The sequence below is a fragment of the Hyla sarda genome, chromosome 6 (assembly GCF_029499605.1).
Source record: "Hyla sarda isolate aHylSar1 chromosome 6, aHylSar1.hap1, whole genome shotgun sequence".
Classification (NCBI taxonomy): Eukaryota; Metazoa; Chordata; class Amphibia; order Anura; family Hylidae; genus Hyla; species Hyla sarda.
Genome location: NC_079194.1, coordinates 7,921,299 through 7,947,182, shown reverse-complemented (window position 1 = coordinate 7,947,182; position 25,884 = coordinate 7,921,299). Strand labels below are relative to the sequence as shown.

Here is a 25,884-nt window from a genome sequence, read left to right as displayed (position 1 = left end):
GAGCGGTCCTTCTACAAAAAAATTCTTCCGGGCATGCTGTTACTTGTGGGTTTTTTTCTAGGACCTTCTCTCCGGCGGAGAGGAACTACTCCATCGGGGATCGAGAGCTTCTAGCCATTAAATTAGCACTTGAGGAATGGAGGCATCTGCTGGAGGGATCAAGATTTCCAGTTATTATTTACACCGATCACAAGAACCTCTCCTATCTCCAGTCTGCCCAACGGCTGAATCCTCGCCAGGCCAGGTGGTCTCTGTTCTTTGCCCGATTTAATTTTGAAATTCACTTTCGGCCTGCCGATAAGAACATTAGGGCCGATGCTCTCTCTCGTTCCTCGGATGCCTCGGAAGTTGAACTCTCTCCGCAACACATCATTCCTCCTGACTGCCTGATTTCCACTTCTCCAGCCTCCATCAGGCAAACTCCTCCAGGAAAGACCTTCGTCTCTCCACGCCAACGCCTTGGAATCCTCAAATGGGGTCACTCCTCCCATCTCGCAGGTCATGCAGGCATCAAGAAATCTGTGCAACTCATCTCTCGCTTCTATTGGTGGCCGACTCTGGAGACTGATGTCGTGGACTTTGTGCGAGCCTGCACTGTCTGTGCCCGGGATAAGACTCCTCGCCAGAAGCCCGCTGGTTTTCTTCATCCTCTGCCTGTCCCCGAACAGCCTTGGTCTCTGATTGGTATGGATTTTATTACTGACCTACCCCCATCCCGTGGCAACACTGTTGTTTGGGTGGTCGTTGATCGATTCTCCAAAATGGCACATTTCATCCCTCTTCCTGGTCTTCCTTCAGCGCCTCAGTTGGCTAAACAATTTTTTGTACACATTTTTCGTCTTCACGGGTTGCCCACACAGATAGTCTCGGATAGAGGCGTCCAATTCGTGTCAAAATTCTGGAGGGCTCTCTGTAAACAACTCAAGATTAAATTAAACTTTTCTTCTGCATATCATCCTCAATCCAATGGACAAGTAGAAAGAATTAACCAGGTCTTGGGTGATTATTTACGACATTTTGTTTCCTCCCGCCAGGATGATTGGGCAGATCTTCTACCATGGGCCGAATTCTCGTATAACTTTAGAGTCTCTGAATCTTCCTCCAAATCCCCATTTTTCGTGGTGTACGGCCGTCACCCTCTTCCCCCCCTCCCTACTCCCTTGCCCTCTGGTTTGCCCGCTGTAGATGAAGTGACTCGTGATCTTTCCACCATATGGAAAGAGACCCAAAATTCTCTTTTACAGGCTTCATCTCGCATGAAAAAGTTTGCCGATAAGAAAAGAAGAGCTCCCTCCATTTTTGCTCCCGGAGACAAGGTATGGCTCTCCGCTAAATATGTCCGCTTTCGTGTCCCCAGTTACAAACTGGGTCCACGCTATCTTGGTCCTTTCAAAGTCTTGTGCCAAATTAATCCTGTCTCTTACAAACTTCTTCTTCCTCCTTCTCTCCGTATTCCTAATGCCTTTCATGTCTCTCTTCTTAAACCACTCATCATCAACCGTTTCTCTCCCAAGTTAGTTTCTCCCACTCCTGTCTCCGGTTCTTCTGACGTCTTCTCAGCGAAAGAGATACTGGCCTCCAAGACGGTCAGAGGAAAAAGGTTCTTTTTGGTGGATTGGGAGGGCTGTGGACCTGAAGAGAGATCCTGGGAACCTGAGGACAACATCCTAGACAAAAGTCTGCTCCTCAGGTTCTCAGGCTCTAAGAAGAGGGGGAGACCCAAGGGGGGGGGTACTGTTACGCCGAGCGCTCCGGGTCCCCGCTCCTCCCCGGAGCGCTCGCTTCTCTCTCGCTACCGCAGCGCTCCGGGCAGCTCCACTGACCCGGTGCGCTGCGATACCGTCTCCAGCCGGGATGCGATTCGCGATGCGGGTGGCGCCCGCTCGCGATGCGCATCCCGGCTCCCGTACCTGACTCGCTCTCCGTCTGTCCTGTCCCGGCGCGCGCGGCCCCGCTCCCTAGGGCGCGCGCGCGCCGGGTCTCTGCGATTTAAAGGGCCACTGCGCCGCTGATTGGCGCAGTGGTTCCAATTAGTGTGTTCACCTGTGCACTCCCTATTTATACCTCACTTCCCCTTCACTCCCTCGCCGGATCTTGTTGCCATTGTGCCAGTGAAAGCGTTTCCTTGTGTGTTCCTAGCCTGTGTTCCAGACCTCCTGCCGTTGCCCCCGACTACGATCCTTGCTGCCTGCCCCGACCTTCTGCTACGTCCGACCTTGCTTCTGTCTACTCCCTTGTACCGCGCCTATCTTCAGCAGTCAGAGAGGTTGAGCCGTTGCTAGTGGATACGACCTGGTCACTACCGCCGCAGCAAGACCATCCCGCTTTGCGGCGGGCTCTGGTGAAAACCAGTAGTGACTTAGAACCGATCCACTAGCACGGTCCACGCCAATCCCTCTCTGGCACAGAGGATCCACTACCTGCCAGCCGGCATCGTGACATATATATATATACACACACACACGACTGACTGCTGGATCTGTTCTCATATATATACAGAAAAGAAAATGAAGTATTTCTCACAGAAAAGGATTGCAGTAACACAGGTTTTGCTATACACATGTTTATTCCCTTTGTGTGTATTGGAACTAAACCAAAAAAGGAGGAAAAAAACAAATTGGACATAATGTCACCAAACTCCAAAAATGGTCTGGACAAAATTATTGGCCCCTTAACTTAATATTTGGTTGCGCACCCTTTGGAAAAAATAACTGAAATCAGTGTCTTCAATAAGCTTCTTACACCTCTCAGCCGGAATGTTGGACCACTCTTCCTATAACCATCAATAAGCTTCTTACACCTCTCAGCCGGAATGTTGGACCACTCTTCCTATAACCATCAATAAGCTTCTTACACCTCTCAGCCGGAATGTTGGACCACTCTTCCTTTACAAACTGCTCCCGGTCTCTTATTGGAAGGCGCCTTTTCCCAACAGTAATTATAAGATCTCTCCACAGGTGATCAATGGGATTTAGATCTGGACTCATTGCTGACACTTCTGAACTCTCCAGCGCTTTGTTTCCATCCATTTCTGGGGCTTTTTGACGTATGTTTGGGGTCATTGTTCTGCTGGAAGATCCAAGATCTCTGACACAAACCCAGCTTTCTGACACTGGGCTGTACAGTGCGACCCAAAATCCATTGGTAATCCTCAGATTTCATGATGTCTTGTACACATTCAAGGCCCCCAGTGCCAGAGGCAGCAAAACAACCCAAAACATCACCGACCTCCCCCATATTTCACTGTAGGTACTGTGTTCTTTTCTTTGTAGGCCTCATTCCGTTTTCGGTAAACAGTAGAATGATGGGCTTCACCAAAAAGATGTATCTTGGTCTCATCTGTCCACAAGATGTTTTCCCAGAAGGATTTTGGTTACTCAAGTTCATTTTGGTAAAATGTAGTCTTGCTTTTTTATGTCTCTGTGTCAGCAGTGGGGTCCTGCATAGCGTTTCATTTCATTTAAATGTCGACTGATAGTTTGCACTGACACTGATGCTCCCTGAGCCTCCAGGACAGCTTGAATATCTTTGGAACTTGTTTGGGGCTGCTTATCCACCATCCGGACTATCCTGCATTGACACCTTTCATCTATTTTTCTCTTCCATCCAAGCCCAGGGAGATTATCTACAGTGCCATGGGTTACAAACTTCTTGATAATGTTGCGCACTGTGGACAAAGACAAATCTAGATCTCTGGAGATGGACTTGTAACGTTGAGATTGTTGATAATTTTCCACAATTTTGGTTCTCAAGTCCTCAGACAGTTCTCTTCTCCTCTTTCTGTTGTCCATGCTTAGTGTGGCACACACAGACACACAATGCAAAGACTAAGTGAACTTCTCTCCTTTTTATCTGCTTTCAGGTGTGATTTTTATATTGCCCACACCTGTTACTTGCCCCAGGTGAGTATAAAGGAGCATCACATGCTTGAAACAATCTTATTTTTCCACAATTTTGAAAGGGGCCAATAATTTTGTCAAGCCCTTTTTTGGAGTTTGGTGACATTTGGGGAGATTTATCAAAATCTGTGCAGAGGCAAAGTTGCCCAGTTGACCATAGCAACCAATCAGATCGCTTCTTTCATTTTGCACAGGCCCTTTTTAAAATGAAAGTAGCGAGCTGATTGGTTGCTATGGGCAACTGGGCAACTTTTCCTCTGCACAGGTTTTGATAAATATCCCTCATTATGTCCAATTTCCTTTTTTTCCTCCCTTTTTTGGTTTAGTCCCAATACACACAAAGGGAATAAACATGTGTATAGCAAATCATGTGTTACTGCAATCCTTTTCTGGGAGGAATACTCAATTTTCTTGAAAAATTCCAGGGGGGCCAACATTTATGGCCATGACTGTACATCTACATATATATAAAACTCAATATGTATGTATATATGTATGTATGTGTATATATGTGTGTGTATATGTGTGTATGTTCCAGCATCACGTCCAAACGGCTAAAGATATTAACATTACACTTGGTCACATGTTACTTATATGTCACCAACAAACATAGGATAAGTAATTTAACCCTTACTCAACCCCATTTGCCAGGGTCAGGGTTTTAGTTTAAAGTCCCAAACAAGTCTATGGGAAATATATGTTACTGCATAACTTCTAAATGGCTGGAGATATTTCGATAATACTTGGTCACATGTTACTTATATGTCCACTAAAAATATAGGATAGTTAATTTAACCCTTAACTACCCCCATTTGTGAGGGTCGGGGTTTTTGTTTAAAGTCCCATGCAAATCTATGGAAAATGTATGTTCCCACATAACTTCTGTACGGCTGGAGATATTTCCATAATACTTGGTCACATATTACTTATATGTCAACTAAAAATATGTGATAGTTAAATTAACCCTTACCTACACCCTTACATAAAAGATGGGTTTTTGTTTCAAGTCCCATGCGAGTAAATGGGACTTCTAGTACCTTACTCCACAAGCTCCGCTCTGCATCTCCTGGTGAATGTGCAAGCCACGCCCCATCTCACAAAGCCTGGACGAGATATGGGGTCAGGATATGAGGACGGGATAGGAGGTCGAGATATGAGGTCAGGATATGAGGATGGGATATGAGGACAGGATATGAGGTCGAGATAGGAGGACGAGATAGGAGGTCGGGATATAATGACGGGATATGAGGACGGGATATGAGGTCGAGGTATGAGGATGGGTTATGAGGTTGAGATATAAGGACAGAATATGAGGACAGGATATGAGGATGGGATAGGAGGTCGGGAGATGAGGTCGAGATATGAGGACGGGATAAGAGGTCAAGATAGGAGGACGGGATAGGTCGGGATATGTGGACGGAATATGAGGACAGGATAGGAGGACGGGATAGGAGGTCGGGATAGGAGGTCGAGATATGAGGACGGGATATAGGAGGTCGGGATAGGAGGACGGCATATGAGAACAGGATATGAGGAAGGTATATGAGAACGGGATATGAGGTCGAGATATGAGGACGGGATATAGGAGGTCGGGATAGGAGGACGGCATATGAGAACAGGATATGAGGAAGGTATATGAGAACGGGATATGAGGACAGGATATGAGAACGGGATATGAGAATGGGATATGAGAACGGGATATGAGAACGGGATATAGGAGGTCAGGATATGAGAACGGGATATGAGGTCGGGAAATGGGGACGGGATATAGGGTTGGGATATGAAGTCAAAAGCTTCCTCCTTTGTTGATTTTCCTCCCCAACAAGGATTAAGAAGGAAAAACTGGGCAACGCCGGGTACTCAGCTAGTATAAGATAAAGATTGATATCCTCAATATAAAGTAGGGACTAAGGGGGAGATTTATCAAAACCTGTCCAGAGGAAAAGTGTCCCAGCTGTCCATAGCAACCAATCAGATCGCTTCTTTCACTTTTAACCAGGCCTTTGAAAAATGAAAGAATCAATCTGATTGGTTGCTATGGGCGACTCGGCATCTGTTCCTCTGGACGGGTTTTGATACATCTCCCCCTTAGACTTTTCATAGTATTCAGAATATTGAGCAGACTAGATGGGCGGAATGGTTCTCCTGACGACACATTCTATGTTTCTATGTTATTTGGTTACTGTATATGGATATTATTATACATGGAAATTGTTTTGTATAAGTGTTTTTTGTTATATACCCTTCTAGTGCTGTTATGTATGATGGGACAATGAATATGTCGCCTCTTTTACTCACCACATGAAGTATGGCATCTCCTGACTGAACTGTAGATCAGGGGTAACCATAGCGACCGGGCCTACTGCTCCCTGTGGAGAGGAGAAGCCTGCAAATAGTAGGAACAAGTCCTGTGAGGTGAAGGTCTGTATAACCCAGTGCTTCCAACCAGGGGCCTCCTGTCTAGACCAGGGCTGGGAGTTGTAGTTTGGCAACAGCTGAAGGCACACTGGTTGGGAAACACTGATATATCTGTTAAAACGTGTATCCTAAAATGTCTTTGGGTCCTGCCCAGTCTATTAAAGTCAATGGCCTTTCTAATAATGTCGGGTTTGTATTGTGAAATGTTATTTCAGACCTGCAGGATTCCTCTCTATTTACTATGGGGATTCACAAGAACATTTTCTAGGTGGAAATTTCCGGCCATTTATTCACAAATTTTCTGGGAATTCAATAATAAATAGGTTGGGTTGCGAAACCACGCCCTTTTTGGGCTGACCTTGGCCCCTTTACGACAGACCTCGCCCATTTTTCGGCATTTTTTAACAATGCAATGTCGGGTTTGTCGGATTTTCCTGGCGCAGACATGGCGCAGATGCTGGGCCTCATTTACTAAGAAGGAGATTTATCATTCTTTTCAAACATATGGCTTTTATATGACAATTTTTTTAACACACTTTTGCTTATGTGCGACCCAGGAAGACAGCGGCTCAGGGGGGTCAATACGACTTATGTTAGCCGACTGTTTTGGGGTTTGTCGATGCGGGTTATGGACAGGTTCCGCTTGGATGAGGAATAGTAATGTAGAGGGGAGGTGGAATGTGCAGGAATAATGCACAGTAATGGAGGGGACAGTTGCGGATCCAGGGTGGGGGGGGAGGGGCGATTGCTCCCCTCCGAGATTGCTGCCCACACCCCTGTACTCTAGCATGGGGGAGCTCCACCATTTACCCACCTTTCTCACGCTGCTTGCTCTTTGCTTGCAGCTTGTGAGCTGCACGGACGCAATCCACAGCACAGCGTCGCGATGACGTCACATCATCGCGCTGGCAGCGGGAGATCACGTCACCGCGGCTCGCACAGTGCTCGAACAGTAAGCTGTTGGCTGGGATAGGTAAGTTTCTTTTTTGTAAGATCCTGTAGTAGAGTGTAAGCGTGTGTGAGTAAGTGTGTGTTGGTGAGTAAGTGTGTGTGCGCGTAGCAGAGTATTAAAAGAAGATTTTTAATGGTGGTATGCACTTTCCATAAGCAAGCTAGGGGCTGGAATAGTGTTGCAAGTTAAAAACACAGATGCGACTTAATTTGCTTATATTGCGACTATCGCAGTTGATAAATGTACGACCACTGCAAAAAAAAGTCAAGAAAAAAAACTCGCTACGTACGGAATTTTTTTTTTTTTTAAATGCATAGAGGTAAGCAAAATTTAAGAGACACATGACATATCGAAAAGTAGCACACGCACACAGAGATGCGAGGTACGCAAAAAAAAAAGACCACTACAGAGCTTGATAAATAAGAGTGTTGGGTTTTTACGAGTGTGAAATGTTGTAGGATTCCTCTCTATTTACTATTGGGATCACAGATTTACAAGTCGGGAACATTTTCTGACCAACTTTTTTCTAGGTGGAAACTTCCAGCCATTTATTCACAGGATTTTCTGTGAATTCAATAGTAAATAGGTCTGGTTGTGAAACCACACCCCTTTTTTGGCCAGTCATGCCCAATTTGCGACAGATCACGCCCCTTTCTTGACTTTTCACAATGCAATGTCGGGTTAGTTGGATTTTCCTATCGCACACTGGCCCCGATTTACTAAGAGTGTTGTGTAGTTTTCTTTGTGGGTTTTAATTCCCTAAAAAAAATTTCCATGGTATTTACTAAGGTGTCCCAAAATTTTTGCACTTTTCCCTACATTTTGCGTTTTTTTGCTTTTCTCAGAAAAATTGAGAATTAGGGTGCATTCACACGCTATTTGTTCTTGCAGGTTTTCCACTGCATATTTGAAAAGGGGCGGGCTCTTCTCGACTGTCCGCAGCAGATTTTCCGCAGCTGAATTTCCGCAGCGTAAAATCTGCCGGAGTCCCTACTGACTTCAATGGGACTTGCGGCGGATTTTCCGCAGCGTAAATTCCTCCGTGGAAAATCTGCTGCGGACAGCCGAGAAAAGCCCGCCCCCTTTCAAATACGCAAAAACAAATAGCGTGTGAACGCACCCTTAGTCAGGTTTTTTTTTTAATGGCGCACATTCTGGCACAATGGGCCAGTATCTGGCGCACAACCCGACAACACATGTCGGGTTTACATTAGTAAATTAGGGCATGTCTCAGAAACACTGCACCAAAATAACTTGGAAAAAAACGATAAAAACTAGCGGGTTTTAGCTTAGTAAATGACGGCCAATATTTCCATACTGGCAACCTACGAGAAAAACGTGATGTGACGGTGACCTTAGTAACATTTTGGGCCAGTTCTATGATTTCCCTTTTTCACCCTTTCGTAGTAAATTTTTATTTACTTTTTTCCATCATATGTATAAACAGGGTTCCACACATCTTTAAAGGGGTACGCCGCTGCTCAGCATTTGGAACAAACTGGAGCTGGGACCTCGTGATGTCATAGCCCCGCCCGCCTCATGATGTCACACCCTGCCCCCTCAATGCAAGTCTATGGGAGGGGGCGTAACAGCCGTCACGTCCCCTCCCATAGACTTGCATTGAGGGGCGGGGCATGACATCACGAGGGGGGCTGGGCTATGACATCACAAGCTCCTGGCGCCGGCTCCGTTTGCTCCAAACGCTGAGCAGCGGAGTACCCCTTTAAACTTTTGCATCAAATTGCCCCAAAGTTTTAAAACTTTAAAAAGACACCGAAACAGGGTGAAGAAATTTCATAAATGACTCAGATTGGGAAAAAAATCTTAAAGGGGTACTCCCGTGGAAAACTTTTTTTTTTTTAAATCAACTGGTGCCAGAAAGTTAAACAGATTTGTAAATTACTTCTATTAAAAAAATCTTAATCCTTCCAGTACTTTTTAGGGACTGTATACTATAGAGGAAATTCTTTTCTTTTTTGATTTCTCTTCTGTCACGACCACAGTGCTCTCTGCTGATTTCTGCTGTCCATTTTTGGAACTGTCCAGAGCAGGAGAAAATCCCCATAGCAAATAGGGCTGGGCGGTATATCGGTTCATACCGAATACCAAATTTTTTTTCCTGCACGATATGAATTTTGGCCATACCGCAATACCGGTTGGGCCTCTCCCCCACTTGAATTAATGAATTATCAGCCGCAGCACGCTGTCACCTAACTAATCATGTGTCACCCGCAGGCGCTGTTCTGCTTCTCCTTTGCAGGTTTATCAGCCCAGCGCTGCACCCCACATCGGAGAGTCCCTCCCCCCCCTGCCAAATAATTATCAGCCGCTGCGCTGTACTTTGTATTCCTGTGCCCGGGCTGCAAATATTAAAAAACAAACTTTAACTTACCTTCGTCCTCCGTTCCCCCGTTGCTAAGGAATCGGCCTCACTGTTCTCAGCTGTTCTTGCTGCGGTCCTGGGGATGGGAACGTCACAGATCCTTCAGCCTATCACCGACCGCAGCGATGCCAGTGAGGACAGTGAGGCCGGTTCCTTAGCAACGGGGGAACGGAGGACGAAGGTAAGTTAAAGTTTGTTTTTTAATATTTGCAACCCAGGCACAGGAATACAAAGTACAGCGCAGCGGCTGATAATTATTTGGCAGGGGGGGGGGGGGAGAAGCAGCGCTCGCGGGTGACATACGATTAGTCCCCCGAAGTGGGGTGCCGTGCTGGGCTGATAAACCGATGTGGGGGGGGGGACGTTGGGGGGCAGAGCTGCGCCCATCACATGATGATAATTGGGTGGGGGGGGGGTAAATACCGTTGAATACCGTGGAACCGCCATAATGTACAAAAATACCGTGATACACATTTTTGGTCATACCGCCCAGCCCTAATAGCAAATATATGCTGCTCTGGACAGTGTCTAAAATGGACAGAGATGTCACCAGAGAGCACTGTGGTCGTGACAGAAGAGAAATCCAAAAAGAAAAGCATTTCCTCTGTAGCATACAGCAGCTAATAAGTACTAGAAGGATTAAGATTTCTTAATAGAAGTAATTTACAAATCTGTTTAACTTTCTGGCACCAGTTGATTTAAAAAAAAAAGTTTTCCACCGGAGTACCCCTTTGAACGTCCACATTTCTTGAATATAAGCATATATAGTTAATGTGCCTTGAATATCTTCCAGGCAGCATTAGGGTAGCACCTGTGAGGCCGGCACCTATATCAGCCATCTCAGGTGGGGCTTGTAGCCTCTCTCCCCCTCCCATTGTATGTGCTCAGTCACACTGGAGGGAACTGGGAGGAGGCTGTGAGTCGGTCTAATGCTGCTGTAATTACCCACTGGCCCCTGTTTTGCTTATCACGCACAGGTAGGATTAGCGTTAGGTCCCGCGCCATTTTTAGAAACCTTGGCATTGGTGTGCGGGCTCCGGTGTGTCCTTCATATAAGGATACACTGGCGAATGTCTCAGTTTTACCATCAGTGTTGAGGGATAATGTCACTGTATACATCGACCACAGGAGTGACCCATATTCCTGTATTATATTATTCTAATTGTTACACATCCGCACCATCTATCTGGTGTAGGATTCTATTGTGGCACTTGTAGTCCGCTGCAGGCATCCTCCATTGTATGCATTATTATGCTGGGGATCGCCCCTAGCAACGGACCACAAGGGCAGGATCTGCTCCCCCAGTATAAATGCACAACAGCATTTGGGGTAGAGCACCTCCAGCCATCTGAGACCACGATTTTTGTTGTTTGTATAAGCAGAAAGGGACATATTGTCAGAACATTTTCTAAACTTGACAACGTTTTTGAATACAGTGAAATAAATTTCCCCTTGTGTTTTTTTTTTTTTTTTTTTACAAAAATGTTAATGGAAACAATAGTATGAGGCTCATTGTATGTATTTGATGTAGTCTTAGGTAGCGCAATTCTCTTTTATGTGAGGCCTGTAATGTCAGCACAAGTTTATGTAGTGCAATGCTTCCCAACCTGGGTGCCTCCAGCTGTTGTCAAACTAAAACTCCAAGAATGTAGTTTTGCTTAAATAACTATTGCAGCTGCTGCAGAACCTCTTATTAGGTTGTTGTCTGATCACAAGACAGAGATGTAACTTATGGTGAACAATTTTATATTTATTTCTTGGTAATAGTTGTTTCTGTCTTTTGAGTCCACGTCCTCCACCAGACCAGAATCGCAAACAATGGCGGCTCAGGATGCAAAAACGGTAGAGGATTGGCGCATCACCGTGATCGTGAGCAGTTCTCTGCAGGTATTGGGTGATCCTGAGGGTTTCTCACATTTATCTTATTTCTTAAGAGTACGTTCACATGGGAGGATTACCCGCAAGTTTCGGGTTTGCGCCGCAATCATGGATTAGAATAACACTGCTGCGTTCTTCCAAAAAAAAATAATAATAATAATAATAAAACAGTGCCCCTCTGTCCTCAGGTTGTGTGCGGTATTACAGTTTAGCTCCATTTACTTTAAAAAAAAAAAAAGTGAGTTTTAATACCACACACAACCTGAGGACAGGGATGGCGCTGTTTTTTTTTTTTTTTTTTTGAGAAATCAGTTCTGTTTTTTCTAATGCTGAATAAAGATATATCATTTAGCTGCAGATGTATTATATCAGATACTGAAGAGGTTATTCTGTTACCAACCTTAAAGGAGTAGTCCAGTGGTGACTCAGTGGTAAACAACTTATCCCCTATCTTAAGGATAGGGGATAAGTTGCAGATCGCGGGGGGTCCGACTGCTGGAGCCCCCTGCGATCTCCTTTACGGAGCCCCGAGAGCCCGCGGGAAGGGGGCGTGTCGACCTCGGCACGAAGCGGCGTCCGACACGCCCCCTCAATACAACTCTATGGCAGAGCCGAAGCGCTGCCTTCAGCAATCTCCGGCACTGCCATAGAGATGTATTGAGGGGGCGTGTCGGCCGCCACTTCGTGCTGGGGTAGACACCCGCTATCTGGTCGGAGAGCCTGGCCCCTGTACAGAGAGATCGCAGGGGGCCCCAGCGGTCGGACCCCCCGCGATCTCAAACTTATCCCCTATCCTTAGGATAGGGGATAAGTTTTTCACCACTGGACTACCCCTTTAAGACATCATCTGCCATTTAGTTATGACTTAAGATGATTGACAGAACGTCTCTTTTCTTGCTGCTTTTCTGATTTTTCTCCAGGATCATGAGGTGGTCGTTTCTCTGCGCAGTCAATGCCATAAAATACGAGTTTCACAGTCCGTGCAGAGAGATTCTATCATTTTTCCTCTTTCTGGTAGGTGAATTTATTGCATATATGGTCACAGAGATTTAGGGTATGTTCACACTACGGATTTGTAGCTGATTCTCTGCTTGCTGAATTCCGTGAGCGGAGATTTAGTCTGGCAGCCAGCGGCGGCGGTAGGACCGCGTGGCACTGCGCCGTTACCATTGATGGCTATACAGTGCTCGCGGACTTCCGCGCAAAGAATGAACATGTTTTTTCTTTGCGCGGAACAATTTCAGCGGCGGAATTGTCCGCCGCTGACATTCCACAGTGTGAACGGGTCTCGCGGAGACCCATTCACACAGATGCTAACGTTCACTGTGCGGAATTTCACTCGCGGAATTCTGCTCACGGAAACCCTTATGGTCTATTCACACGTACAGTATTCTGGGCAGATTTGACGCGCAGGATTTCCTGCTGCAGATTTCAATGTAAACTGAACACATCAAATCTCCGCAGAATACTGTACGTGTGAATAGACCCTAAATGTGCAGACAACCAACTGATCTTTATTTTTTATTTTTTTTTAAGCAAAATCGCTTATAACTGCATAATATTGTTGAGTTCACTTAAGGTTTGACCCCATAGCCCTGTGATGTGACCCCCGAGGCCCGGACCCCATAGCCCTGTGATGTGACCCCCGAGGCCCAGACTCCATAGCCCTGTGATGTGACCCCCGAGGCCCAGACCCCCCATAGCCTTGTGATGTGACCCCCGAGGCCCAGACTCCATAGCCCTGTGATGTGACCCCCGAGGCCCAGACTCCATAGCCCTGTGATGTGACCCCCGAGGCCCAGACTCCATAGCCCTGTGATGTGACCCCCGAGGCCCAGACTCCATAGCCCTGTGATGTGACCCCCGGGGCCCGGACCCCATAGCCCTGTGATGTGACCCCCGAGGCCCAGACCCCATAGCCCTGTGATGTGACCCCCGAGGCCCAGACTCCATAGCCCTGTGATGTGACCCCTGAGGCCCGGACCCCATAGCCATGTGATGTGATCCCCGAGGCCCAGACACCCCATAGACCTGTGATGTGACCCCCGAGGAGCTGACCTCATAGACCTGTGATGTGACCCCCGAGGAGCTGACCTCATAGCCCTGTGATGTGACCCCAGAGGTCCAGACCCCATAGCCCTATGATGTGACCCCCTTAGGCCCAGACCCCATAGCCCTGTGATGTGACCCCCGAGGCCCAGACCTCATAGCCATGTGATGTGATCCTCGAGGCCCAGACCCCCCATAGCCCTGTGATGTGACCCCCGAGGCCCAGACCTCATAGCCCTGTGATGTGACCCCCGAGGCCCAGACCCCATAGCCCTGTGATGTGACCCCCGAGGCCCAGACCCCATAGCCATGTGATGTGATCGTCGAGGCCCAGACCCCCCATAGCCCTGTGATGTGAGCCCCGAGGAGCTGACCCCATAGCCCTATGATGTGACCCCTTAGGCCCAGACCCCATAGCCCTGTGATGTGACCCCCGAGGCCCAGACCTCATAGCCCTGAAATATGTCCCCTAAGACCCTGACAATATTTCAACAAGCGTATGTGACTTTGGCTAGGCTTGTGCAGACATCACTCAGCGAAGTTACTCACAGACTCAGTCACTTTCTCATTCACTTTTTTCTTGATTTCAGTTTCACAACTTCACATTTGGGAGCGATAAACAGATGTCGTATCTTATGCCCCTGTGCTCCTTCCTGCCACGCGCAGGTCTTTGTCCATCTGACCTGCATATGATCGGACATCTGTTGTATGAAGTTTATTGCTACCAAATGTGAAGTTGTGAAACTGAAATAAAGAAAAAAGTGAATGAGAAAGTGACTGAGTCTGTGAGTAACTTCGGTGAGTGATGTCAGCACTTGCCTACCTCCCAACTGGCCCGTATTGAGCGGGAATGTCCTGTTTTCGTGGTCATTTCCTGCTTTCCTTCCGTCCCGCTTATATGTTAAATTTACCGGCTCTGCACACTTTTCTTGTAAAGCTGGGAAGTATAAATCTCATTGAAACATTCGTGCATGGAGCCTGGGGAGGGTCCAGGGAGAGTCCGGGGGGTGGGTACTGTCTGTGCCACTGGACGCTGTATCCGCTGAGCTGCAGCCTCCTCCAACATCACCAGGATCATCAGACAGTGATTGACAGGTGCAGCTAGAGTGCATTTTAGGTAAAAAAAATTATGGCTGCAGCAAAAAAAAACAAAAAAACAGGGATATGGTTGGTAAGGGCAACTAATACTCTTTAACCCCTTAACGACCACGTACATTAAAGGAAAACTGTCACATGTTTGCTCCCTCACTAACCACAGGTAATGATTGACAGTGCGGGAGACACTGATTTCTATGATCCCTACCTTGGCCGGATCCACCCGGCCGTTCGCCTGTAATCTTAGTTTTATTATATGTCGAAAACTGGCATGGGCGGGGTTTCTGTAGCTTAACTGGCACTGACGTCAGTGCCGCCCGTCCGCAGTGCCGTCTGCTTATGAATATTCAAGCCCCCCCCCCCCCCTACAGTTAGGAGCGACAAAGAGAGGGAGAGCTGGAGGGAGGGGGGATGAATACTCATAAGTGGCCGGCGCTGCGGACGGGCGGCGCTGACGTCAGTGCCAGTTAAGCTACAGAAACCCCGCCCATGCCATTAACAGCCAGATTTCCACATACTAAAACTAAGATTACGGGCGAACGGCCGGGCGGATCCGGCCAAGGTAGGGATCATAGGAATCAGCATCTCTCGCACTATCAATCAGTACATGTGGTTAGTGCGGGAGCAAACATATGACAGTTTACCTTTTAATGTATGTCCTGGTGAGCTGGTACTTCACACACCACGACGTTCATTTACATCCTGTACAGCAGTGCTGGCGACATAACCCCTCAGATGTTGTGATCAATACAGATCAAGGAATCTGCGGCAGTTCGGATATTGTTACAGCTGATCTCATCGCCCACAGCACGGCCGCTGGGATCAGATCAGCTAAGATGGCGGCCAGAGGTTTCCTTACCTGCCTCCGTCTGTCTCCCGTTGTCTTCTGCACTGATCTGCCTTCCAGCAGACCAGAGCAGAAGATCGCCAATAGTACTGATCAGTGACATACCCTATGCAAAGCACTGAAGAGTGTTGGCAATCTAATGATTGCTATAAATAGTCCCCTATGGGGACATAATGAGTTTAAAAAAAAATGTGAAAAATATCCCCCCCCCCCCCATAAAAATTTAAATCACCCCTTTTCCCTATTTTACTCAAAAAAGCATAAAGAATAATAATTAAACATATTTGGTATCGCAGCATGCTTAACTGTCCGATCTATCAAAATATGTTAATGATCCCCTCCGGCGTACGGCGTAAACGTAATATTTTTTTTAAAAAAATACAGAATTGCTGCTTTTTAGTCACACCACAAAATTTATAAAAAAGCTATCAAAAAGTCAAATATAAACAAACGTGGTACTAAAAAAAAAAACAACCGGCCACGGCACAAAAAATGAGCCCTCATACAGCCCCGTATATGGAAAAATGAAAAAGTTATAGGTGGTCAGATTAGGCGTGGTTAGGGCGTGACTGGGTGTGGTTTGGGGTGTGGCTGAGGGTGTGGTCAGGGGAGTGGGTTGTACCTATTTGCTATGCGCAAAAGTTGTGAGGTATGCATGTCTAGCCGTGCATACCTCACAGTCCAGGTACGCTTGTTGAAATATTGCAGTAAAGAGGTTGTGTAGCAGAACTAAGTGCCTGTCGACTTGTGCAGTACTTAACCATTGGAGTGCTTGTATCTTAAAGGGGTTCTCCACCATAAGGTGATTTTAGTAGGTACCTGGCAGACAGTAATGGACATGCTTAGGAAGGATCTGCGCTTGTCTTGGAGATAAATAGCTATGTTGTGAGATTACCATAACACTGTGGCTAGCTTTTTGTGAACTTTGACTTTTCATCTTCCTCCCCTCCCACGCATCAGCCACCCCACCCATTGAAACATAAATGAGCTGCATCCATCAAAAGACCTGTGGTTTTCAATCAGGGTGCCTCCAGCTGTTGCATTAGTTGCAGATTGATCTTTCTCCCACCAAGTGATCGCTCCACCCATTGAAGCAGACAGGCTCCCTGTAATCAGCTGACTAGTGAGTCAGGTCTCGGCCGCATTGCAACCTGGGAAAAACCTGAGACAACAGTCATTTTGTATGCTGGTAAAAATAAATATTGGAGTGAAAATCACAGAAGAATTGTGAGAAAACCGTCACACACAGGTACATACACTATATTATGAACTACACTAACTTTACAGCCCCTGTAGCATAGTCAAATAAAAAAAAATTCCTGGAATACCCCTTTGACTGTGTGTATTTGAAAGCCCTAAGAGCCAGACCCCATAGAACTGTGATGTGTCCCTCCGAGGCCTAGATCCTTTAGCCCCATCATGTAACCCCCGAGGTCCTGACCCCATAGCCCTGTTATGTGACTCCCGAGGCCCAGACCCTATAGCCTGTGATGTGACCATGAGGCCCCATATTCTTGTAATTTGTCCCCCTTAGGCTCAGACCCTATATCCTTGTAATGTGACCCCCTAAGGCCCGGAACCCATATTCCTGTGATGTGACCCCTGAGGCCCGGACAACACAGACTTGTGATGTGTCCTCCAATATCAGCAGCATATCCGGTAAGGTGTGAGGGGCACTATCCATGAAGGTCACTTGTTTCTGCAGCACATCCCACATATTATCAATTGGATGAGATCTGGGGAATCTGGAGGCCGGGTCATTCCTGGACAATATATGTAGTGTGGCTTGGGGGGGTGCATTATCCTAATGATAGAGGCCGCTGCCATTAGTCGGGGGGACTTGGTCTGTACAATGGTTAGGTAGGCGGTACGTGTCATAGTAACCTCCAAATGATACCAGGACACAAGGTGTCCAGCAGAACATTGCCCATCACACCGACCCCGCCATCTTGTTTTCTTCCCATAATGCATCCTGCTGATCTCTTTCCCGGGTAAGTATTATCACGGTATGTGTTATAGTTCATAATTACATGACTTATGGGCTGTTTTTTTTATTTTTTATACTTTTCTCTTTATATAGGAATTGCATTTTTGCTGGCAAACGCTCAGGAGGCCCCTGGCAGTGAGAGAGAAGAATTCTTTGACAAAATACAACAATTCGCATCTACTCATCGAAACAGCTTCATGGTGATAGTGTCGGCTCTTCACGGACCGGAGGAATGGGACCTAATGCACGATATTCAGCTCAGGTAAAAATAATTTACGTTATCGGATATTTCCAGCTAAAAACCAACATCTGTATGTCGGCTGCACAAACCCAACAGAAGACAATTCCTCCAATCTGGTTTCTATCACGTTATGGTCAGCGCAGAAAATGGTTCTGGGTGCTCAACCATGTCTTTAGAACAGTGGTCTCCAAACTGCATCCCTTCAGCTGTTGCAAAACTACAACTCCCAGCATACCCGGACAGCCAATGGCTGTCCGGGTATGCTGGGAGTTGTAGTTTTGCAACAGCTGGAGGGCCACAGTTTAGAAACCACTGCTTTAGAAGAAAGGTGCTTTTATGGTGAATTCACACACCGCACACTTACTGAAAGCTATTTCTGCAACAATCATGTGCTAATATAGCCTTAAAGGGGTACTCCAGTGAAAACAATTTTTTTTTATTTTTTTTTTATCAACTGGTGGCAGAAAGTTAAACAGATTTGTAAATTACTTCTATTTAAAAATCTTAATCCTTCCAGTACTTATCAGCTGCTGTATGCTCCACAGGAAGTTGTGTAGTTGTTTCTAGTCTGACCACAGTGCTCTCTGCTGACACCTCTGTCCAAGTCAGGAACTGTCCAGAGCAGGATGGGAATTTTTTTTCCTCCTCTGGGCATTTGCTGACATGGAAGAGAAAGAGGTGTCAGCAGAGAGCACTGTGGTCAGATTGAAAAGAAATTTTAAATGAAAAAAAAAAATAAAAAAATTACTCTGATAAGTACTGGAAGGATTAAGATTTTTTTTTAAAATAGAAGTAATGTACAAATCTGTTTATCTGTTTAACTTTCTGGCACCAGTTGATTTAAAAAAAAAAAAAAAAAAAATTTCTACCGGAGTACCCCTTTTTAAAGAAAGCACTCTGGGGTTTTCTTTTCACTTACATAGTGCAGCATAGGCTATTATTAGAAAATATTGTAGAGGTTATTGTGTATACCTGGTGCTTACCTGTTAAGCAGATGTGGCAGGCATGGAGTTTATCACTGCAATTCACATAATGAGACCAATCACCTGGCTAGACTCCAGCAACCAGATCCAAAACTGCTGATTAAAAAAAAAAAAAATTCCTGATCCCTATAACTTTTTTCATAGATTTTTTTGTTTAACGGGCTGTATGAGGGCAAATTTTTTTGCGCCATCACCTGTCGTTTTTATCGGTACCATTGTGGTATTGCTCTGACTTTTTGATCGCTTTTTACGTCATTTTTTTTCTGGGATATGATGTGATACAAAAAACACAATTCTAGGGTTTGGTATTTAAATTTTTTTACAGTTAGGCCATTTACCGTACAGGATAAATAAAGTTATATTTTAATAGTTCAGACAATTACGCATGCGGGGATATCTAATATGTTCATTTTTATTATGTTTACATGTTTTTTTTTTATATGGAAAATGAGGGAGATTTAAACTTTTAATATGGAAGGGGTTAATGTGTGTTGTTTTGTTAGTCCCTTATGTGACTCTTAGCCTAAGTCTCCACTTGTGTTTTTTTTTTTTTTTTTTTGTTTTTTTTTTTGCAAAATGCAAAGAAAAACGCCAATTTTGCCGCATGGCGTTTTTTTTTGTCAAAAAACGCTGCGGCCAGATGTTAGCTGTAAGTCAATGAGAAATCGCAAATTTCTAATTCCACTTTGCGTTTTTTCCCTTTGGTGTTTTTTTAATCCTTTTGGCGTTTTTTCACTTTTTCTGCATTTTTTTCCGCTCTTTGCCGTTTTGAAAAAAAATGCTGTAGTTCCCTCAAACCGGCGTTTTTTGTCAAAATTGTGCCGTTTTGCTCCAATAGAAGTCTATGGGAGTGAGAAAACGCCAAGAAAAACACTATGTGGATTTTAACTTTGGCATTTTTGCAGGCGGTTTTTAATTTTTTTTTGGACTTTAGCGATCCAAAAAAGTGATGTAGATAGCTGTTTTTAATAAAATTTCGTAGGGTACCATTAAAATTTTTTTTTCAAAAATATACAGTAGTGAAGGAAAAAATTGTATCTAACGAAATGTATATTATTGAAAAAAAAAATATTACTTTTTAAACAGGGATCAATTTATGTGTGCGGGGAAATAAAAATGTAGCCGACAATTATAAAAATTTATTGTGTGTGTTTTTCACTTTTTTGCTTTAATTTTTTACATTTTTTTTTAGTTAGTACTACTACTCCCAGCATGGAACACACTGTTCCATGATGGGAGTAGTACTACCTGTACTAATAGACAGATCGCCCGCTGCGATCTTTCTGTATAATATATAGATGCGGCGGACGCTCTTCTATGGTCCCCTGCCCTGACGTATATTTACACTTATTCATATTTCCCGCAGGGCTGTGATTGGCCAGATGGTTCCAGCCAATCACAGCTCTCTATGAGAAATAGGAACATGTGTATATATACGGCCGTGCAGGGGACCATAGGAGAGCGGCTGCTTCTATACATTATACAGGAGGATCACAGCAGGTGTCAGGAGTGATACCCGCTGTGATCTTTCCATAACTGCAGGTAATACTATTCCCAACATGGAGCACACTCTTCCTCATGCTGGGAGCTGTAGTACCTGCATTAATAGACAGATTGAAGCGGGTGTCAGAAGTTACACTCACTGCGATCTGTCTATTAATACAGGTACTACAGCTCCCAGCATGGAGCAGAGTGTACTCCATGTTGGGAGTAGTAGTGCCTGCAGTTAAGGACACATCACAGTGGATGTCACTACTGACACCGGATGTGATCGTCCTGTCTATAGCAGAGAGGGAGCGGCTGTATACATCGCTCACATCCCTGCTTTGCACTATACTCCGGGCCGGCCACTCATTCATTCATCTTTTCCTTAGAGCTGTGATTGGCTGAAACCATCCGGCCAATCACAGCTCTGGGTGGGAAATATGAATTTCTGTTGACATCAGTGGCCGGAGTATAGTGCAGAGAGGCGAGCAATGTATAGACCCGCTTGCTTCTCTGCTATATTATGGACGATATATGTCTATAGTACAGGTACTATCACTCCCAGCATGGAACAGTGTTCCATGCTGGGAGTAGTAGTACTACTACATAAAAATTTTTAAAAGTGTATTAAAAAAAAAAGTGAAACACACACTTTATTAAAAAATAATAAAAATTGGGTAATAAAATATATACATTGCGTTTAATAAAAAATTTTCCATCACTGCTGCATCCTTTTTTTTTTTTTTTTTGGTACCCAAGAAATTTTGGGTACCAAAAAAAAAAAAAACGCCAAGGTGCAATTTCCACACAAATGGGAAAAACGCCAGAAAAAAAGCATGATGACGTCACTTGCACTGGCGATTTTTCAGCTGTTTTTTTAATCCCTAAAAACGCAGTGCAAAAAAACAAGTGGAGACTTAGCCTTAGGAGGAATCTTTGGATTCCTCATACACATCAATGTAGTTCCATAGAACTCCATCGATCTGTGTGATCTGCGTTCATTTTATCAGAGCCATAGAAAAGCAGAAAGGAGAAGTAAGCCCTCCGACTACATCGACAGACGCATGTTGGCTATTAGCGGTGACCCTTAGCTACAGGAATCAGCTGGGGGCCACCGGATATGGCGGGCGCTCGAGTTAGGAGTCCGCACCATACACTCTTAACAACACATTGATCTGTACACATGTCAATGGTCATTAAGAGGTTAAAAATTAATTCTGCAATAGTAAAATCTATTTTTATACATTTGAAGAAATTTCTACAAGAATCTGGTATGAACCCACCCGTAAAGGGGTACTCTGCCGCAAACATCTTATCCCCTATCTAAAGGATAGGGGATAAGATGTTAGATCGCGGGGGTCGCGCCGCTGGGAGCCCCCACGATCTCCATGTCTGCAGCGGCGGCATCAGGAATGTGGAAGCTTGCAGTTTCCGCGTTTGTGAAGTCACGCCATGTCCCCCCCCCCCCCTTTCACTTCTATGGGAGGGTGGCGAGGTGGCAGCATCGTCAGTCATCGGGCACGGAGCGGAGTTCACTCTGTGCGCCGAATGACAGGGCGCCACGCCCGAGATTGCGGGGGTCCCTAGAGGCAGGATCCCCTGCGATGTAACATCTTATCCCCTATCCTTTAGATGGGGGATAAGATATTTGTGGTGGAGTACCCCTTTAAAGAAGTCTGATATAGCACAGCATAGGTTCTTGTGTATGCCTTGTGCCTACCTGTTTTAGCTGATGTGGCAGGCATGAGGTTTTCTGCCACACTGATTTCACTGAAATGATTTTCTTATGATTCCTCTAGCTTTGCAGAGAGAGTGAGTGGAGTCTGATCACTACAGTTCACACAATAAGATTGAACTAATCACTTGACTAGACTTCAGTAACCACACGCCTAAACTGCTGAGACTCATTAATGAGTTGGTGTCAGTTCACATTATGTGCAATTTTGGTGTATTTTCTTATTCAAAGGGCGTTTTTCAGAGAAATATTGTCACAAGGAGAATTTTATCTTCCCTATATTAAGCTGTTGGCTGTCAGGGCATGCTGAGATTTGTAGTTTTGCAGCAGCTGGAGGGCGACATTTTGTAGACCTGGGCTTTAGACTTTCTTTATTTCTTAGGTTCCTTGGAAGTAACTTAAAAGTCATTCCTGCCCATAACAGCATGGAGACGGTGAAAAGCATCTTAACTATAGCCAAGGTAAGAGTCGCCTGTCCTCTCCGATCTGCCCAGACAATAATGCTCAGGCCTCTGTATAGGGAATGTGTCGCCAAGATACTCAAACATACATTTGTTTTTGTACATTGTTATATGGCGGACTTGTCTGAACTGTTATGAATAGCATTTAGAGATGATTTACAGTAGGACCCATACACATAGGAAACAATAGACTGGTCCAGACCATGTTCACTAGAATGGGAAAGGTTTCTGGGCATGCTCTGTGACCTGTGCAGAGATTATTCCTCAGGGAGAGGGAGGCTGAGCTGTAAGCATCATCTATTGTCTTATCTATCTACTGGTGTGGTCACCTTTCCTCTGTACTCTTTATTTAATGATAAGGAGGAGACCGCTGGGAAGTGATCTGTACAGAACAAGAAGTCTTCGCTTACTTTAAGGCCTAGTGGTCAGAATGGGAACTGCAAGATTTCACGATTTAAGGGAACCTGACCTCAGGTTCTACCATATATAACGTGTGGCACCACATTAGATAGGATAAAATCCTCTTCCTCTCCATGCCCAGGAGACATTCTTGCCAGCAGTGATGGTGAAAATAAGTGGTCCCCTGGGCAGAGCGATCCCCTTCTAGTCCCATCTGTAACCACGCCCCCTCAGTGTGACTGATAACCCAATCATGGCCCGCATCACTACTCTGTTCTATCTGCTTATGGAGCAGATGAGTGACACGGGCTGGAACAGCTGGAACAGACAGGACTAGAAGATGTCTCCGGCCCAGGGGGACTACTTACAGTTCTGGCAGGGGCACCTTTCAAAGTTCATATCTTCACCAACGCTGTGGGCAAGAACATCTCTCGGACATGGCGAAGAAGAAGATTTTACCACATATAACGCGTTAACACATATCAAATATGGTAAAATCTGATGACAGGTTCCCTTTAAAAATATAAATTAAAGCAAAATGGGGAAGAAAAAAATAAAAATAAAAAAAATTCTTAAAAATATATTTCTGATAACACATTTCCTTGGAATGTGTCATGGCCTCACACGGAAGTTCGTTATGCTTGAAGGGGTACTCCGCCCTAGACATCTTATCTTTATACTAGGATAGGGGATAAGATGTCTGATTGCGGGGGTTCCACCGCTGGGGATCCCCGCAATCTTCTTTCTGCACCTGGCGTTCGTTTAGAGCATTGGGTGCTGCGCCGGAGGCACGTGATATCACGGCCACGCCCCCTCAATACAAGTCTATGGGAGGGGGCGTGACAGACTCCCATAGACTTGTCTGTCACGCCCCCTCCCGTAGACTTGCATTGAGGGGGCGTGGTCATGATGTCATGAGCGGGGCATGGCCATGACGTCACGAGCCTCCTCCCCGCATCGCCAGTCAGCCGTCACGGAGCGAAATTCGCTCTGTGTACCGGATGTCTGGGGTTCCCAGCGGCGGGACCTCCGCGATGAGACATCTTATCCCCAATCCTTTGGATAGGGCATAAGATGTTCCAGGGGCGGAGTACCCCTTTAACCTGTAGTGGTCAGGTACCGTGCATACAGGATACTGGAACAGGCGTCCTATAGTCACTAGTGTCACACTATATGTCGCCCATGCCTGTATTCTGTACGCACGGTACCTGACCGTTTCCATGGTCACAGACCTCCGCAGGAATCTGATGTTTGATCGAAATTGAAAAATATCAAAAAATTTTCACGATTATGAGTGCCAAGTATTCTTCATGCCATTTTAAAGGAGTAGTCCAGCGCACACTTTTTTCCTTTTATCCCGTCCGGGCTGCAAAATAAAAGAAAACACACTTTCTCTTACCTGCCAACGAGCCCCCGGTGCTCCGGTACAGGTGTTCGGTCCCCGGGCTGTATTCTTCTTACTTCCTGTTAGCCCGGCACGTCACACGGAGCTTCAGCCTATCACTGGCTGAGGCGGGACATCACTGCGGCTGGTGATAGGCTGAAGCTCCGTGTGACGTGCCGGGCTAACAGGAAGTAAGAAGAATACAGCCCGGGGACCGAACACCTGTACCGGAGCTCCGGGGGCTCGTTGGCAGGTAAGAGAAAGTGTGTTTTCTTTTATTTTGCAGCCCGGACGGGATAAAAGGAAAAAAGTGCGCGCCGGAGTACTCCTTTAAGGATTGTGATCCTACCTGAGCACGTGATCCAGTATATTGGACTGCTGGAATTCTACTATTGCGTATGGTTAGCAGATTATTTACATATATACTGGGGGACAGGCATATTTACATATATACTGGGGGACAGGATGCCCTTTCCCCCATATATACTGGGGGAAAGGGCATCCTTAAAGGGGTACTCCACTGCTCAGCATTTGGAAAAAAATTGTTCCGAATGCTGGAACCAGCGCCGGGGGCTCGTGCTGTCATAGCCCTGCCCCCTCAATGCAAGTCCCATAGACTTGCATTGAGGGGGCGGGGCCAGATGTCATTAGGAGGCGGGGTTATGACGTTATGAGCTGCCGGCTCCAGCGTTCGGAACAGTTTGTTCCAAGCGCTGAGCAGCAGAGTACCCCTTTAACCTGAGGAGACTGTACGCACCATGAGAACGTGCATCTATACTGTATCATATATATTACAGGCTACCTGCAAACCTCACCTGGAAACTATACAAGAAAAACTTCTCGAGGCTAAAATCTCCATCGCAGAGAACAGCCCAGTGTGGACAGCGCTCAATGAGATGTGATGGAGACTCCGCATCTTATCCCGGGATTCACTGGTTAATGCAGAATTGTCTTTATGACCTTTAATTAGGCTGATGGCTTTATGTAGCCCTGTATACATGGATTTATATATAGATGTGGAATTGTTGGGAATATTAACAATTTAACAACAATGGAAATTCTGTAGATTTTTTTGGGGCGATTTGGTGATCTTTGTCATATTCCTCATTCCTGAACAATGTCTGCAATGTCCGGGGGGGGGGGCATTATCCTGCTGAAAGATTAGCCACTGCCAATAGGGGGTCCCACTGCCATGATGGCAATCTTGTGAGGGAGAAAAAAAAATTGGAAAACAGGGGGCGCTCACTTTTGTATCGTAAATCAACCTGGTGTGAGCCCTCCACCACACCTAAGTGATATACAGTGATCCCTCAACTTACAATGGCCTCAACATACAATAGTTTCAACATACAATGGTCTATTCTGGACCATTGTAAGTTGAAACCAGACTCAACATACAATGCTACGGACAGTCCAGATCTGTGAAACGTGTCAATGGCTGAAAGAACCGACCAATCAGAATGGGCATTCACTGGTAAAACCCCTGTATTACTGAAGTGTATGCAGTGACTGGTGTCTGGTAGCGCCCCCTACAGTACAGGGAGGTATTACATGTTCTGTACTCTTTACCTGTATTAATGAAGTGTATGCACTGACTGATGTCTGGTAGCGCCCCCTACAGTACAGGGAGGTATTACATGTTCTGTACTCTTTACCTGTATTACTGATTTGTATGCACTGAGTGGAGT

General features: G+C 45.6%; 1 protein-coding gene across 2 annotated transcripts; it reads left to right on the top strand.

Annotated features, from left to right (window-relative positions):
- The first annotated feature begins 6,021 nt into the window (after window positions 1–6,021).
- Window positions 6,022–25,248, top strand: C6H1orf146 (chromosome 6 C1orf146 homolog). Of its 2 annotated transcripts, XM_056523154.1 has the most exons (7): window positions 6,022–6,320; window positions 7,163–7,290; window positions 11,420–11,539; window positions 12,451–12,544; window positions 17,602–17,770; window positions 22,335–22,413; window positions 24,994–25,248. In XM_056523154.1, the coding sequence occupies exons 3-7, from the start codon at window positions 11,471–11,473 to the stop codon at window positions 25,096–25,098; spliced, it is 516 nt and encodes a 171-aa protein (XP_056379129.1). In that variant the 5' UTR covers window positions 6,022–6,320; window positions 7,163–7,290; window positions 11,420–11,470; the 3' UTR covers window positions 25,099–25,248. The 2 variants fall into 2 exon arrangements, with proteins under 2 accessions (XP_056379129.1, XP_056379127.1); XM_056523152.1 differs by lacking the exon at window positions 7,163–7,290.
- The last annotated feature ends 636 nt before the right edge of the window (window positions 25,249–25,884 follow it).